The 15,707-nt window shown below is 55.1% G+C and overlaps 1 protein-coding gene across 1 annotated transcript; it reads right to left on the bottom strand.

Moving 5' to 3' along the window:
* Window positions 1-322: 322 nt before the first annotated feature.
* Window positions 323-15,431, bottom strand: ORC1 (origin recognition complex subunit 1). Its single transcript, XM_074265927.1, has 17 exons — window positions 15,347-15,431; window positions 14,196-14,304; window positions 13,733-13,854; window positions 12,466-12,644; window positions 11,492-11,822; window positions 8,331-8,613; window positions 7,449-7,556; window positions 6,952-7,261; window positions 5,561-5,643; window positions 5,168-5,269; window positions 4,277-4,448; window positions 3,616-3,723; window positions 3,366-3,515; window positions 3,146-3,265; window positions 2,484-2,653; window positions 1,908-1,995; window positions 323-1,793 (listed from the first exon to the last, which is right to left on the bottom strand). Exons 2-17 carry the CDS (start codon window positions 14,291-14,293, stop codon window positions 1,599-1,601), a joined length of 2,619 nt encoding a protein of 872 aa, XP_074122028.1. The 5' UTR covers window positions 14,294-14,304; window positions 15,347-15,431; the 3' UTR covers window positions 323-1,598.
* Window positions 15,432-15,707: the final 276 nt, after the last annotated feature.

Below are 15,707 nucleotides of genomic sequence, written 5' to 3'. Positions count from 1 at the left end.
ATTTTCAAAAAAAAAAGTCTTACTGTACATCTTGAATCCATCTCTCTTCTGTCAGATGGGTAGTAGGATTTGCATCAGTCTCGGGAATCAGGCTTGCCTATTGCACTGGTGAGAATGCTTCCCCCTTTTAAAATTATTTCATAATTTGATTTCCTAGTTCTGTTCTGTGCCCAATCCTTCGTCCAATGGTTCCAAGTGAAGCTTAAGTGACACTAAGCTTGCTATTCTGTGTTCTTCTACTTGGGATGTAACATCTAACTATTCTAACTTCTTTTTTCCTAGTATATCCCTTTCTGGGAAAAAAAAAAAAAAAAAAGATTCCTTTTCTGATGATTATTACGTTGCTTATTAGGGTTTTTTCGCATTACTTCCTCATTCAAACCTAAAAATGAGACATTCTCCACATTCCTGAGTGGAACTAACTCCACTTGACTTGGAAAGCTTATTTTTGATTAAAGTAAAAAGATAATCTCATTTAGGTGAATTCTATCCTAGAGCATTTAAGTGGTCTGGGTAGAGTCTCTCTAATATAATCAAAGTCAAATTACCCAGAAACAAAGTCTCTCAGTCTTTCCATTCGTGTACTTAAAAAAAAAAAGTTGCATTTCATTTTTGGGCCCAGTTTTTGACTTAACATTCCCTAATTTTGATAGAGGTGATTGGTGGATTTTGTTCTGTTCATTTTGTTCTCTTGTTGGGATAGATCTGAGTAGCCGCTACTTTCTGAAACAAGAAAATCTTTTTTGTATTTTCTACTTTTGGAACTTCATTGATAATTTACCTTCCAAACTTCTGCAATACTCATTTAATTCCTTTTGACCTCTCAACTTGTGGTATCACTTTTAACCCCAAACAAAACAATTCTTCTGTAATTTTTCAGGATTCTAGTTGATCTCCGTTTGCTGTTAACCGACGGCTCCACGTATGGATGGTGTGGCGCTGGCTGATGGAGGACCTGGGTTTTCTTGGTAGCATTAGGCCAACTGATCCCTACTTTGTTGCACCTCAGCTTTGGAGGCTCCGCATATACAATCATCTGCCAACAAAAAATCATGTACCCACAGGCCCCCCAATCTTTCTTTTTGCACACTGACATCCTATTTTGGATCAGGAAGCTCCCTGAGGGCAGAGCTGAAGGCTCACTGACTGTGTGAACAAATGGAAACAGCAAGGTCCTTTTTCTTCCCCAAACCAGAAGTTTTTCACCTCAATGTCTTTCCCAGTGACTTGTGGTGACTTTGTTTTTATGAATTGTCCAGATGGTTGAAAGATACTATTCTCCTCCTTTTTAATGGGTTGGGTTTTTAAGCACAAACAATCACCTGAGTCACTCAGTCTTCAAGGGGTTGTGGGAGCTGAGGTGATGAATGTTTCTGTATTAGACAGTGAACACCAATGTTAAATCAATGTTTAAAACACTTGACTGGTAACGATGTTCTAACTTTCCAAAGGCGTGTTAGAAAAACCCCCAAAATATTTAATGTAAAAATTTAAAATACATGATAAAACTATTTCCACTCCTTCCTTTAAAAAATAAAAACTGAATTTAAAAATAGCAATAATTTGTAATAAATTATATATTTTCTCTGGCTTCCTCATCATTCTTCTTTCAGGGCATAGAGCACATCATCCTGGCTCACGTTCAGGCGCACTCGCAGCAACAGATCATTTTTGCTGGGTTCTACCAGCAAGAGGCGGCAGGAGCCCAGGCGTGAGCACACGGCCATGGTCTCGGACACCGTGGGGTGCGGCAAACCCTCGATTCTGCACAAGGCCACGTGTTGGTGGTAGACCTAGAAGAAGCAAAGAAAGCAGCAGTGAGCTTCCCTTGGAGGCACCAGAGGGGGGGCACGGGAGGTCCCCCCCCCTCCACGTAAGCTCCTCTGCTCCCCAGGAGCCAACCTCACCTGCTGCAGTGTGGCTTCTTCCAGGCCTGACCGATGGAATTCGGCCAAGATGGCTCTCAGGAAACCCTGCTCCAGGACGGAGGCGTTCCTAAAGGAAGACAGATGTTGGAGCCTGGAGCCTGAGGGCTTTTGGCTAAAGTTCCACAAACCCTTAAGGAGCTCTCAGCTTCAGAAAGACCTCGGGGATCCTGGACAAGTCATTTCACCTGCCTGCCTCAGTTTCCTTAACTGTAAAATGGGGATAACATCACCACTGTCTCCCAAGGTTGTGGTGAGGATCAAATGAGATCACATTTGTAAAATGCTTGACACAGTGCTGGCACTTAGTAGGTGCTTAATGAATAAAGAAAATGCTCGTTCCCATCACCAGGGACAATGGCCCTCAAAGGGCAGAGGTTGCAGGGTAGAGGGCTATCTCCCAGATCTAGAACCCGAGGAACTGGGCCAGACAAGGAAGTTGCCCCCAAGTGATCTGTAAGGTCCCCTTTGGGGGAGAGGGAGAAGCAGGAAGAAGTCCAATCAGTGGCCTATGCAGGGTCACAAGGGGCCTCTGGAATACCCAAGGGAAGCACTCACCTGATAGCCATTATGTAAGAAGAAGAGAACATTTCCTCAGTGGCTTCCAGGATATGAGCCACCTTGACCAGGCCAGAGGAGTCGGGCTTCTGGTCGGAGAACTCACAGATCTCTGTGGCTCGCCTGCAGATGTCCAGGCCACGCCGGGCATCGCCGGACAGGGCTGCTACCTGAAACCCAGAGCGCGTGGTCAAGGATCCCACCAACCAAGGGGCCTCTGGGTTTGACAGCGCAGTCTGCTGGGGCCACTGCTTAATGAGAACGGAGGAGGAGGATTTTCCTCATGAACCTGACTCTGGGCTTTGTCTGGGCAGTAGGGTAGGTTCCAAAGGCATGCTGCGTGGCCCCGCAGAGATTGGGCTGTTACCGGGGGAATATGTTTATATGTTTCTGCTCGGCAGTGAGCTACAACGTGCACTCGAGAGCCCTTCTTAACCCCTCCTACTTCCTGCATGGTGGGCCGCAGCCTCTTGTGGCCCCAGCTGGGGGATGACTGAGTGGGGCTTCAGGGCCAGCCCTGCTTCTTGTTCTCCTCTGGGCTCAGAGGCCTGAGCTGCCCCAAGGCACACCAGGCTGCTGGAGGCTGACTAACCCGACTGGGCCGAGTGGCCTTGAGCAGGGCCCGGCCAGCAGCCTAGAACAAGCCCTTGGGGAATGCTGACCTTCCTGGAGACCAGCTGAATGGCGTCCTCTTCAAAGGCCTTCACCCCCTGCAGTCGGGACGTGATGATCTCTTGCATCTGCTTATAGGTGTAAGGCTGGAAGGACATCCTGGTGAGGCCCTAAGAGTCCCAGAGGATGGAAGCTCAGAGACTGCCGCTCTGCCAGGGGACCTTATGCTCCCCGCCAGCCCCCCACTCTGAGGCTCCCCGTGCTCCTCACCAGGCGGCTGGCCACTCTGCTCATCATCATCCTCTCGGGCAAGTCCATGGTGTTGGCGATGGCCAGGACCACGAGCTGGCTGCCCCGGTGAGTAGGCCAGTCAAACAGGTTGTAGAGCACGTCCTGTTTTGGGGTCCACAGGAGGTCGAGCTGTCGGGATGGATCCCGAGGAAGAAACCTGTTAGTGCTGGTCCCTGGGCTCTGGCCCCCTTGACTCTGGCCTCCCCAGGCTCTGTGGGCTCCCCCTCACCTCGTCCATCAGCAGCACCGTGGTCTCCTGGGCGGGTGCGGGCTGGCTGAATCGCCTCTGCAGCAGCTCTGCAGCATGGCTGGTGGTGGCCTTCTGACCCGTCAGCTTCTGGGTTGGGAACATAAGTAGTGGCTCAGCCCCCATAGGTGCGCCTGCCTGGGCCATGCTGCACCCATGGAAGGAATAGGCTCTCCCTCACCCTAAGTTTAGTCTCACTAGATTAAGCAGGGGTGCTGCCGACCCCAGGCCAAGATTCCCCCCTGGCTTGGTGTAGCAGGACAAGCAAAGACTCCTGGGAGGAAGCGTCCCTGCAGAAAACCTGGCACCTTCCCGGCCTTCCTGGGACCTCCACAGCCCATTCACTTTCACCCGGCCAAACAAGGTTCTGCCCTGCATCTTGCCTTTTTCCTCAAGTCCTTCCCTCCCTTTTAGGCCCAGTTGCAACCTCTGACCCCAGGCAGCCCAGAGTTCTGTCCCCCAACACCTCATGTGCCACACTTGGGCCTGTCTGTGGCAATCAGCCCCCATCCAGTCCTGTGGCGCACTAGAGAACCTGGAAGGTGGTGACAGTCTCATCTCTGCAGCCTGGGGGCCCAAAGCCGTGGTGAGCTGTGTCTGGGCTCCAGCCCTGCCCGGTCTGTTAGCCAGGCTGCCCACTCACCTGTAGGATCTGCACGTAGGCCTGATGGGGCTCGGTCAGCTTCATGCCATTGACCTCGATATAGTGGAAGGAGGGCAGCTCCTCTGCTTGGGCAGCCTCCTGCAGGCAACGGATCACCTCGTGCACGATGGCTGTCTTCCCTGTCCCTGGGACCCCGGAGATGTACATGCACCTGGGGAAGAAAGAGCAGCTACTGGCGCAGCTCCAACATGGGCTCGAGGATGTGGAGAGGGAAGCTACAGAGAGCGCGGGCCTCTTGCTGTTAGCTGTCCTGGCAAAGGACCGATGACTGGTACCGTTAAGTCTAACGAGCGCTGATTTTATTTACTATTTATGAATCTTTAGCAGCTCCTGTTTGCCCACCACATAGAATGCAGTTTCAGATTCTGATATTCAAGGCCCCCCTAATCTGGATCCACTCTACACTTCTGACCTGAATCTGTCCTGAGGCCCTGTCCCCAAAGCCCCTCTTCTAGCCAGACTAGACTTAAGCTGACCTTCCACAACCATCCTGCCCTCCTCATCCTCTCTGGAGACTCCACTGATACCCTTTTCCTGCAGTCTCCTCCTGCAGATGCCTCCCGTGGCTGTCAGACTCATCCCGGCCCACGTGGTGCAGAGCGCTATCTCTGGAGCACTTGAAGGCTTGCCTATACCCCTGTTCTCTGGAGAACAGCCCCATGAACCCACTAGCCTCCCAAGCTTCTCAAGAAGAACAAGAACCGAGTCTCATTCCAGCTGGTGGCCAAGGGGCCCTCGAATGGCATGGCGCAGCTGAGCGTCCCGACCTTCAGGGTTTCTTTGTGTCTGAGGCCGGCCTGATCTGCCCTAAAAGGACTCGGCCCGGATCTTCCCCCAGCTCCCGGTCATACAGGCCCCAGCGTAACTCACCCTCCTGTCCCATCGATAAGTTTGCTTTCCACAAAACTGTAGATGTCTTGAAATTCCTGCTCCCTGCAAGGCAGAGACTTGGGCACGAAAGAGACATGGAGCCTTGAAGGGGAGGCAGAAGGTCAGGGGAAGACTTTAGAATGGAACGAAAGCGCAGCTGAGACACTTGGGAACAGAAGCCATGCACCCTGGAGAGGCTTCTGCCCCTGGGCCTCTCCTCCCTCCCCCAGGCCCCCCATGTCCACAGCTCTGCCATCCCTCACTCCCTGTCCCAGGAAGCTTCCCTTTTTCAGGCAGCTTATTCCTTCACTACATTCCATGGCCCACAAATCGTGTCAGAACTTGGACCCAAACCTGTCTTGTGGAAATGCAGGCCAAATGTTTCCCACTCACCTCATCCGGGCCTCCTCCAGTGTGCTGATGGGCTTCTGGGCAGCCTGTCTGCGCCGGCGGATCTGGGGGGTCCTGAGCTCAGACTGTAAGGAAGGGGGAAAGGTCACTGATGGAGACTACAGCTCAGGCCTAGGACTCTGCCCACCAGGGAAGGCTGGCGGGGTTTCTCCAACTTCTCCCAGCCAGCCTGGAGCCTCAAGGACTCTCCCTCCCTGTTCCCCTGGGGCTAGCACAGCTCTCACTAAGTCAAGGCTCTGTCTCAGGGTCTGCTATTCATCCTATAGGCATGTGAAGGCCTTTTTGGGCCAGGCCCCAGGCTACACATTAGGGAAACAAAGTCAGAAGTTCTCAAAGTTCTTGGGGAGCTCCGCCTGCAAGTCGAGCATTCATGGGCTGGCCGCTGTCCCGGAAGCCTCCGGGAATGAGAGCTCACAGATGAGTCTCACATTCGGGTTTGCATTTAGGGGCCCGTCTCCTCAGCTGAGTCTCCCAAGAATCCTGTGGATCTGGTGCTGTGGCAATTGCCCCGATGCTGTGGAGGCAGAGCTCAGGGACTGCCAAGGCCCAGCACCCTATGCTCGGACACCCAGAGGCATCCGGACCACCCTCTGGAAAGACGGCAGATGGTTTACCCCTGTGGAGTCTGTTGGCCCGGGGCTTGGCTGCCACCTTATGTTGGGGGGTGCAGGACAGATTCCCCTGATCTGTTATCCTGTAGCAGGCCCGGTGGCTCAGCTTAGTAGAGGGACTAAAAAGGCACTAGCCAGCCATTATTAAGCATCACCATGTGCCAGGGAGCAAGCTGAGCCCAGGGGACACAAAGGAAAGCAAAAACAAAGCAGAGACCTCCATGTTTAGAAGGTGCTTACAGACCCCTCGGACCCCCTCGCTCATCTCCCCTAATATTTAATCTTTCCTTCTCCACTGGCTCCTCTGTGGCTCCCAAACCACCTCATTTTTCCCTGGCCTTACATTCTCTAGACCTTGCCCCTCTGCCCCCCATCCTACCAGCCCACATCGCCCTTTCCCCTTCCTCTCTCTGTGGCAAGGCCTCCACACCTGTGTCTCCAGCCCCTTCCTCTCACTCCATCCTCTGCCATCTGGCTCCTGGCCATATTGTCCAATTGCCCCCTCAAAGACTCCATGGGGATGGTCTTTCCTCAGTGCCCGGCCCCTCCTCTCCCCTGGGTGGGTCTAGGCAGTCCCATCAGCTCCCCCTGAGACAGCAGTCCCTTTAAAGCAGCTGTGGCTCAAAACCTCATGATCTGGCCTTGGTTTTCTGGCCCCTGTTGTCCGGCCACGTTCCTGGAGGCTGGAGCTTTTAGTCCTCACAGCCTGACCCAGGATGCACGCCCCCATCCTGCCAGAAAATGTACCTACAAGAACCTTACTGGTTTTTGGGGGGTCTTGGAAGGGGTCTTAGAAGGAGTCTTAGATGGGGTCTTGGAAGGAGTCTTAGACCGTGTCTTGGAAGGGGTCTTAGACTGCGTTTTGGAAGGTGTCTTGGAAGGAGTGGTCTGTAGAGAAGACTTGCTGGCAGAGCGCTGGGCACTGGGCGCAGTCCTCCGTGTTCTCTGGCACTCGGGGGATGTGGAAAGCTCTTCCTCCTCTGCGCTGCTACAGTCGGAGTTGGAGGCTGCTGCTTCTTCTGGCAGGTATTCATCTTCGCTCTCACAGTCCCAACTCCTGTTACCTAAAATTCTAGGGAAGGGAGTAAGACCCGCTCAGCTCGACGCTCACAGAACCAGGGCTGACGCAGAATGACCACGAGCTCTCGGTTCTCCCTGCTCTGGGCCTGATGGGCTCTCTGGACTGGGGGGGGGGGGGGGGGGGGGGAGTGGGGTTGGGGGAAAGGCACAACAATTCCCCTGCAAAGGTGATTCCTTACCTTAAAGTCTCCTTGATCTTTCTCAAGGACTTCTGCGAATGCTTCCTGCGGCTTGGCGGCCTCTGGGCCTGTTCCTCCTCCTCCTCTGAATCTGACTTTTTGGCTTCCCTGCAAGAAGGCCCCAAGACGTCACTGGGTGCTGCCTTGGAAAGAAGGAGGCTCACATACCCAAGGGCAGCAGCCTCAGGGGAAGCAAACCTCCCAAGAAGCTGCTGTAGCTCCCGCCTTGCTGAAAGGACCCAATCTCCCCCTGCCCCAGATCTTTGGTGACTGGCCCTGAGCAGTAAGTGCCCCGGTCCCATAGTCTGGACACTCAGGCTTCCATCCAGGCCCAGACACTTCAGAGCTGAACGGGCACAAGTGTCCGGAACCTTGGTTTCCCCGTCACCCAAAGGGACTGTCCCATGTACTACCTAATTCACCAGGCTCGCCCAGAGCTAATGCAGGCCACCCTCCTCACCCCTTTTCCAGAGGAGGAAATAACAGCAGGTGTAACTAGGCGGCGGTGAGGGACTGCTGGGCGAGAATGCCCCTTGGCCAAAGAGCCAGTGGCTCGCACTTGTTGGGGGTCCTGGGCCCAGTCTGCAACACCCACCAAAGAACTGCATGGGTGAGACACCAGAGAAAGGGGCATCCAGACCCAGGGTCTGGATGCCCCCAGCAACGCAGCTGGGCTTTGGATAGGAACTCATGATGCTGTGTGCCCCCCATGTGTTCCTGACACTCTGCCCCCTGTAAGTGTTCCTTCCTACCCCACCTCTTGCAGGCCCGTTCTCTGCACCGCCTGCCCGTCCCACCCAGGCATGCTCCCTGCGTCACCCCTCCCATGAATTCTCTGCGTTGCTGCCGTGAGCAATCACAGCCTGAGCCTTCCTCACCCACCTGGGCTGGTGGATGTGGGGCCTCAGGGTCATGGAAGGGCTGGATCCCACGGCCCCCTGGACAGGAGCAAGCCTCATGTGGTCATGGATCTTTGCTGCCTTTTGGGAGGTGGGAAGGGCTTGAATGTCGCCATTGGCACGAGTCTTCTTGTAGGGGGAAGGGCTCTCGGGGAAGGCCCCTTTCCTTTTGCTTGGTCCAGGAGAGTTCCAGGGACTGCTGGGAAGCTGAGGCTGGCTGAGCTTGAGCCTCGTGCAGGGAGACTTGCAGGGCGTCCTCTGGGGACCTGGGTCCAAACGAGAGAGAGTCAGTAGGGAGAAGTCCGAGCCACGTACCAAGCCAGATGCCCCGCCGGACCTCAGGCTGGCACAGCTGCCCCTGCCGGACCAAGATTTAGCTTGCCTTTGACCACAGGCCTACCATGAGCTGGACACTGGTATTTCATGGGTCTGAATCCCCCCCGAGAGTCCTGCTGTGGAGTGGACACTACACAACCTAAACCCAAAGGGCCAAGCCTCAACCGCTCAATTCCCATGAAAGCAGAAAGCTGAGTAGGAAAACAACCCCTTACTTAATGTTCCATCTTGTAGGAAGATTAGTAATAATCTAGTAATAGAGAAAAATGATAATTTGCCAGAAAAAATATTCAGAAAACAATGGTCTGAGACATCTATATAAAACGGGCAAGAATGGTCAATGATTCAAACGTCTTGGGGATGGGAGGAGCAGGAGGGACGAGTATGAAGAACCCGTCATCAGGGGGAACAAGTTGAGAATCCTGAGTGGCCCAACTGGCATCTACATCCAGAAGTCATCTGTCTAAAGAAATGGATGCAACTACCAGGAGGAAACAGACTGGGGACAAGAAGGGGAAACCTGGAAAACACCGGGTCAGGATGCGTGGCAGGCAGGTGCCCTACAGATCACCTGGGCAGAAAGAGGGAAATGATGGTGAAAAACGAAAGAAGCAAATCTCCCCGACACCTCGGCATAGAAGCCAGATATTCTGAACAACTTTGAGCCTCAGTCCCATCAGCCACTACCTGCCAGACATCTCCGACTTGATGGCCTGGACACCCCCTAACCCTCTCTTCCTACCCCCAAACTTCGACATCTCTTTGATAAAAGACCCAACAGCTGACAGCTTTTGGACTTGCCTCGATGCCCCGTTCTGGGGAAGTGAAGAAGGAAGCTGTTCAGGACCAGGCGTTGACCTGGGGGCGGTTTATGGAAGGAGGGATGGTGGGAACCTTGGAGGGAAGTGAACACGGATCCAAAGTTGTGATAAAGGCCTGGCAGAGGTGGGACAGTGACAACAGACGTCCATCATAAGGACACAGAAACGGCAGTGTCTCATTGTCTCAAGGAGTTCTGCTCACTAGATCTGACTGAATTGTGCCCTGGCATATATTGGAAACTTGGCAGAGATGGCTGCCGAGCAGTTCTTGGAGGTCACCGAAAAAGAGAATCTCGAAAAAGGCCTAGAACCTCAAACCCTACCCAAGCAAGTGGCCGACAGGAGCAAACATCCAAATGTCAAGAACCAAAGTCCAGAGCCTAACCCAGATTCCTCACGAAATTCTAGAATATTAAAGGGAAGCCGAGTACTGAGAAACAGAAGGGCTCGGCCCACACAGTCAGCTTAGCTTAAGACAGAAGTGTGCCCGCAGGCTGCTGAGGGGGCACAGTGGCTGCAGCCCTGAATCCTGCCTCAGACCCTGGTTTGTCCTTCTTTGTAAAACAGGGATATAATAACACCTACCTCAGGATTTATAAAGTGCTTAGCCCAGTAATAGGAGGTGATGTATAAAATATGTATATAATACATACGTACGTTACACACACGTATATGTGGGGATGGGCACACGCGCACACACATATTCAGAAGAAATGCCTGGATTCTCATCTCCCTTACTTTCTGGGAGAGAGTCACTAGATTTGAATTCCGGCAAAGGGGTTTGCCCGTGTCTCTCCTGCTATCTTGTGGGAGATGAGCAAAAGAGCTATGGACTAGACATCATTCACAGCCCACGTGCTAGACCTCACTGTCTGATAAAGGGGAGCGCCCCACTTCCCAGGGACAGCCCTTCCACACCGGGACAGCTCTCATTGGCAAGGAGTGTCCTTCTGCATCAAACCCCAATCCACCTCTTTGCCCTTGTTCCCCATGGGTTCCAGCTCTACCTTTCTCCATGTTTCAGTTTTTGGAATACCTGAATGCTACCCTCAAATTACCCTCCCAGGATGGAGTCCCCCTGCAGGGTCGTCATCAGCCTCATTCCCCAGGCCTCAAGAGGGCCAAGCTTAGAGCAAAGACAGGTTGCCAAGAAGAATAATCAGCTCAAACTTTCTCAGATAGAGGTTTCTCAAAGTGAATGAGGGACACGCCCCCTTCAAGAGACAGTGACATGGCCATGCTGCTCTTGGCCGTCAGCCGGAGGTGGCTTTCCTAAGGAGCTGGGATGACCAGCACTGAGGGAGGAGAAGTGTTTGATTCCGTGCAGACAGAGGTATCCAGGCCGGGCACCTCCTTTGAGCCTCAGTCCCATCAGCCACTACCCGCCAGACATCTCCGACTTGATGGCCTGGACACTCCCTAACCCTCTCTTTCTACCCCAAACTTCGACATCTCTGTTAGAGGCACCAGGGAGATCGCTGAGGGTTTTAGAAATGAACCAAAGGAGAGGAAGGGTAGAGGGCCTTTTAAAAGGATTCACGAAGGAGACCCAGGCAAGGACAGATCTGGGGAGGAATCTGAAAGGACACGGACCTGTTGGAGGCAGGAGGAAAGATGCCCATAAACAGAAAAGATTAAAGGGTATAAGGATGATAGTGAGAGGGAGAGGGGGGAGGGAAGGCATCCAGGCTGCAGGCAGAGGGATTGGCCTTGGCAGGCAGAAGGCCCGGTCTTTTATTTCTCCCAAAGGAATAAAGGAGGAGCTGGAAGGGAAAAGTGCCAGAAGAATGGATGAGGAGAATTGAGAGCTCCTTGCAAATGGCCTCAGGAAGTGTTTCTGGCAAAGTATGGAGTGAGTGTGTCAGCTGAGAGGTGGAAGGAAGGCAGAGGATTGGCTCTGGGCGACTCGCTGGCCACGCCCAGGTTTTTGTGAGAACAGAAAGGCACTGAGCCGCTTCCATTCGCTGGTACCCGTCCTTAGACTTACTTCCGAGATTCAGCCGTTTTCTAGCCCGAGGAGGAGTGGAAGAACGGGGGGTTCGGCTGGCACGTATTTCCTGGGACGGACAGGACTTGGAGATGGAATGCCGTGACTCTATGCGACCAACTCCCCGCTCTGCAGTGTTCACGGGCCTGGTTCCCGCCATCCTGGGAGAAGCGTTGCGCCGAGGGCTCAGCTCCTGTGACTTCCTCATCTCGGCAAGCAGCTTTGGGGCCAGGGGTTGGAAGCACTTGTTGTTCCAGGAGAGTTTGACGTAGAACGTCTGTTCGTCCTTCTGCCCCTTGGGAATCCCCTGTTCTGGGGCCAAAGCCACGACCTGCATTAGGAAGCATGAATGATTAGGCCCCAAAGGCGAGGCAGCGACTCCTTCCCAGGGTCATCATCACCAAAACCTACGGCCGGCTTTAGAGTGAAGGACTTAAGAAAGCACGACCAGTGGAAATGTACGTATAGTGACCGACCCCAGAACCGCACCAGAAACACGTGAAGAACTGTGCTGGGCAAGCCCCCCCAACCTTCTGAGGGTTATCCCGCTTTCCCCAGCTCATCTCCCGAGGTCCCACGGGGCGTGACGGCTGCTCGGTCATCCTCCCTCCATCTCGGGGTGTTCTCTCCCTCCTCCCCTCCCCCACCATGGCCAAATCGTCTCTAACGGTGGATTGGGTGGAATTTTCTTCTGGACTTCTACCTCTGAGTTCATCAAACCACGTGGGATAGATGAGCAAGAGCAGTCACCGAGCCCCCCGAGCCCTGGGAGCTCTGGGCAATGCACGGTGCATTCCTATAAACTCAAACTCCCCCTCATACCTCCCACCCTTTCTCTCAACAAAGCCAAGCCCACGTGCTAAGAGCCGACGACTGCCATTTTTCCTCTATCCTGGGAGGCCCGAGTGATGATGGGAGTGACCCGACAAGAGCGGACCGCGGGAGGCAGGATCGAAGCTCAGGGGACCCCTCACCTGGGCAGGGCCGAGGATGCTCTTGACATTAACGTCCCTCGGAGGGTCATCGTACCAGAAGATCTCCCGTTCGGCAGCCTCCCGGCCAAGCAGCTTGCGCTTGCCGAGGGGGATCTCACTCAAGCGAATGAACCACTGAACCACAGCGTGCGAGTTGGCCTCAGAATCCGGGGAAGAGACTGAGCAGGCAGGGAAAAGGGGAACACACTTTGTGACGGCGGCACTGGCGACGGACACGGCCTGCGCCCCCCCGGGAGCCGTTCTTCCTTCTGACAACGAGCCAGCCGTGCCAGGACTCGGGAAATCTGGGCCTGAGCCCCGGCTCTGCCACGTGGTCCTCGTGGGCAAATCGCAAAACCTCTCGGGCCTTACCTTCCTCACAAGGGAGATCTATCAGAACTTAGCTAAGGCCTGTGGGTTTTAAAATACGTTTCAGGCACACAAGATGGCGATTCTGAGAGCGGGCTCAGTGGCTTCACCAGCGGACTGTGTAAGGGGTCCAAGGTCCCCCAAATGAAGGGGAGAGCCATGCCAGCTTATGGCAAATCACAGGGACCCAGATGCTAAAATAAGCCACGAAAATGGTCCAAGGTCAGAAACAATTCCAGGTCAGTTCTCAAAGAAACCAAGAGGGCACAAAACAAGTTGGGTGGAAGTAAAATGCAGCTTTGGATGGAAACCGCCCAGCTGCTGAGCTGACCTGGCCAGAACAAAGGGGCACCCCTACCACGAATGCTACTGCTGCTCACTCACTGCCGCGGGGGCCCTCCCAAACCTCACGCAGCCGTGTCTGGGGAAGCTGGGTAGCGTGGGTGCCCTTCCCACGTTCACTCTCCAACGTGGCCCTGGGACGGAGCCTGCCCCCTCCCCCCCGTTTAAAACCATTTCACCCGTCAGGAATTCTTGGAGCCCCAGCTTCTGCCGACCATCAGGGGGCTCTCCCATCAGCCCTCTCTTCCTGTGTCCTCCTAGTAGTCCCCCTGAAGCTATTCCCTTTTTTTATCCAGTTTTTTTATCGCCCCCACCCCAAAGAAGGGGCTCACATACTATTCCATCCTGTATTAGATGTCTGTAACTGGTAACCTCTTCATTTCCGTTCCTTCCCAGCCCCCCTCGTCCTGATCTGAGGCCCCAGGGGCTGGGCGTCTTCCCTCCCTCCCCCTTCCAGGACTGTAGATCCCAGTTGGGAACCTTCCTTGCATGATGGGAGGCTGAGCCTGGCCCCCCCAGAGCCCCCGGGACGGCTGCATTTCCTGGAGGAACTCACCGTCCCTACAAAGCTTGATCAGCTTCGCGACATACGGGTTGTCGTCATCGTGGCCCTCCACCAACATGAAGTCCCCTACGCTGATCTGGTACTTGACGTGTGGAGTCGTCACATGAATGCTTCTGCAAAGCAGGACAGGGAGACGTTGGCAGGAAAATCAGGTCCCCGAGACCCCGAGACCGGGAAGGGAACTGGCCCGTCCGGCCTGGTGGGCCCACCTCCGGCTCACAAAGCTCTTCCACAGGCCTGGGACGGAGGGGAGGATGGAGGACGAAGCCCAGGAGGCCCCGAGGGCACCTGCCTGGTCCAGGCCCAGAAATGTGCTCCACCTTCCTCCTCCTGGCTGTTTTCTGATCCAGTTGGAAAACAAAACCAAGCCCTGGAACTGATTCTGGCCCCCTGGAGGCTGGACCTTACACAAGCTACGGGGGGCCACAGCCCCCTCCCCCTCCCGAAGCCTCACCTGTAGAATTTGTGGTGAAGCTTCCTGTCACAGAGCTCCAGGTCGTGCCAGGAATAGTTCCGGACGGCCTTGAGTCTGGTGAAATAGCGGTTCCTCATGGCTTTTGGTCCTGGGGGAGGGGCAGAGGGAAAAAGCAGGCTCTAAGACCATGTCTGGGCCTGGGGGGCGTGGGAACCCCTGGGGAGGCATTTCTCCCCCCAGAGTGAAGGGACTTGCTGGGGTTGGGGGGGGAGGAGGCTTCCCTGCTGGGGCCTGGCCTTGGCCGGGACTAGTTGGAAGGAACTGCCCCGGGCCCTGCAGTGCTCCCGGACGGGCTAGTTCCAGGGCTTCCCAAAGGTGGAGGCTGGCCCAGACCGGGCCCTCCTGGGAGGCCCCCCCCACTGGGTTTCAGACGACTTGGGGGAGAAATGGCCACTGATTGGGGGGGGGGAGTTAGGAGGAGACAAGTCTTCACCCTGGGGGCTAAAATGCCTAATGAACCCTTCCCCCCACCTGGGAGAGGAGGCCCAGGCCAGCATACAGCAAGGGCTTAAGGAGTGCTCCACAAGGAGCAACTCTCCCAGGTCAAAGGGCAGCGGCTTTTAGAGAAGTCTCCGAGAGAGCCCCGAGGTTTCTGATAAGGAAGGACCCCAGGGGGTGGGGGTGGGACTCCTAGGGAAACTTCTTGCCGCAGCCCACCCCCAGCACTTCCCTGGTGAGGGTGGCAGGGGGAGGTGGGAGGACTCGGCATCGATGGGGAGGAGGGACCCAGCCCCAGGGCGGATCCTGCTTCTGGCGGGCTCCGGGTTTCTGATAACGAACCCCGCCCCACCCCCACCCCGAGCACTTTAAGAGGACAGAGGTGGGGGAGGTGGGGAGGGGGTTGGGAGCCCGGGGCAGGTTCCTGGTCCCCATCGGGCAGGAGGGGACGGAGACCCCCGGGGGGAGGGGCTGGGGTCCTGGCCCCGGCCATAAGGAAGCCTTTCCTCGGTTCTCCTCTAGAAAGCGAGGGCCCCGGACACCTTTCCCGCAGTTCGGCCGCTCCGGGGCTCGGACCCCCTCGGCCCCGCCCGCCTCAGTTTCTCAGTCTGCTTTAGGGTGAGGGCCACCTCCCGTGCCTCAGTTTCCCCGCGCGTGAAAGAGGGGGTGGCATGCGGGCACCCCCAGCTCACCCTCTCGTGCCCCACTTTATCCGTGGTTCCGCGTGCGCCCGGTTCGCCCTGCTCTCCACCAGCAGCGCTAGAAAGGAGCTTGAAATAAAAAAAAAATTCGCGCCAAGCTGAACGTGGCCCCGCCCCTTACGCCAGCCACAGAGGGCCCGCCCTTTTCTCCTCCCCCCACGTCCGGACGGAGGCTGTTGTCTCCGCCTCTCCTCTTCCGCCCCTCCCAGATTCCAAAAACCATTCGACGTCTAGGCGCCCCGCCCCTACGTCCCCTTCTCTTTCCTCCTGCTTACGTCATTATTGTGAAACCGCATTGGGGCCGGTAGGCGTCACTGTCGCTGTTGAATGCCCGGTTTCAAGATGGCCATTC

The sequence above is a fragment of the Sminthopsis crassicaudata genome, chromosome 4 (genome assembly GCF_048593235.1).
Source record: "Sminthopsis crassicaudata isolate SCR6 chromosome 4, ASM4859323v1, whole genome shotgun sequence".
Classification (NCBI taxonomy): Eukaryota; Metazoa; Chordata; class Mammalia; order Dasyuromorphia; family Dasyuridae; genus Sminthopsis; species Sminthopsis crassicaudata.
This window is presented reverse-complemented; position numbering and strand designations above follow the sequence as displayed.

Coding starts and splice junctions, on each gene's coding strand:
- ORC1 (XM_074265927.1), bottom strand. CDS start 14,293: ATGAGGAACCGCTATTTCACCAGACTCAAGGCCGTCCGGAACTATTCC. Junction 7,557..8,330: donor CCCCACATCCACCAGCCCAG/GTGGGTGAGGAA, acceptor GCCTTCTTGCAG/GGAAGCCAAAAAGTCAGATT. Junction 1,794..1,907: donor AAGAAGCCACACTGCAGCAG/GTGAGGTTGGCT, acceptor TGCTTCTTCTAG/GTCTACCACCAACACGTGGC.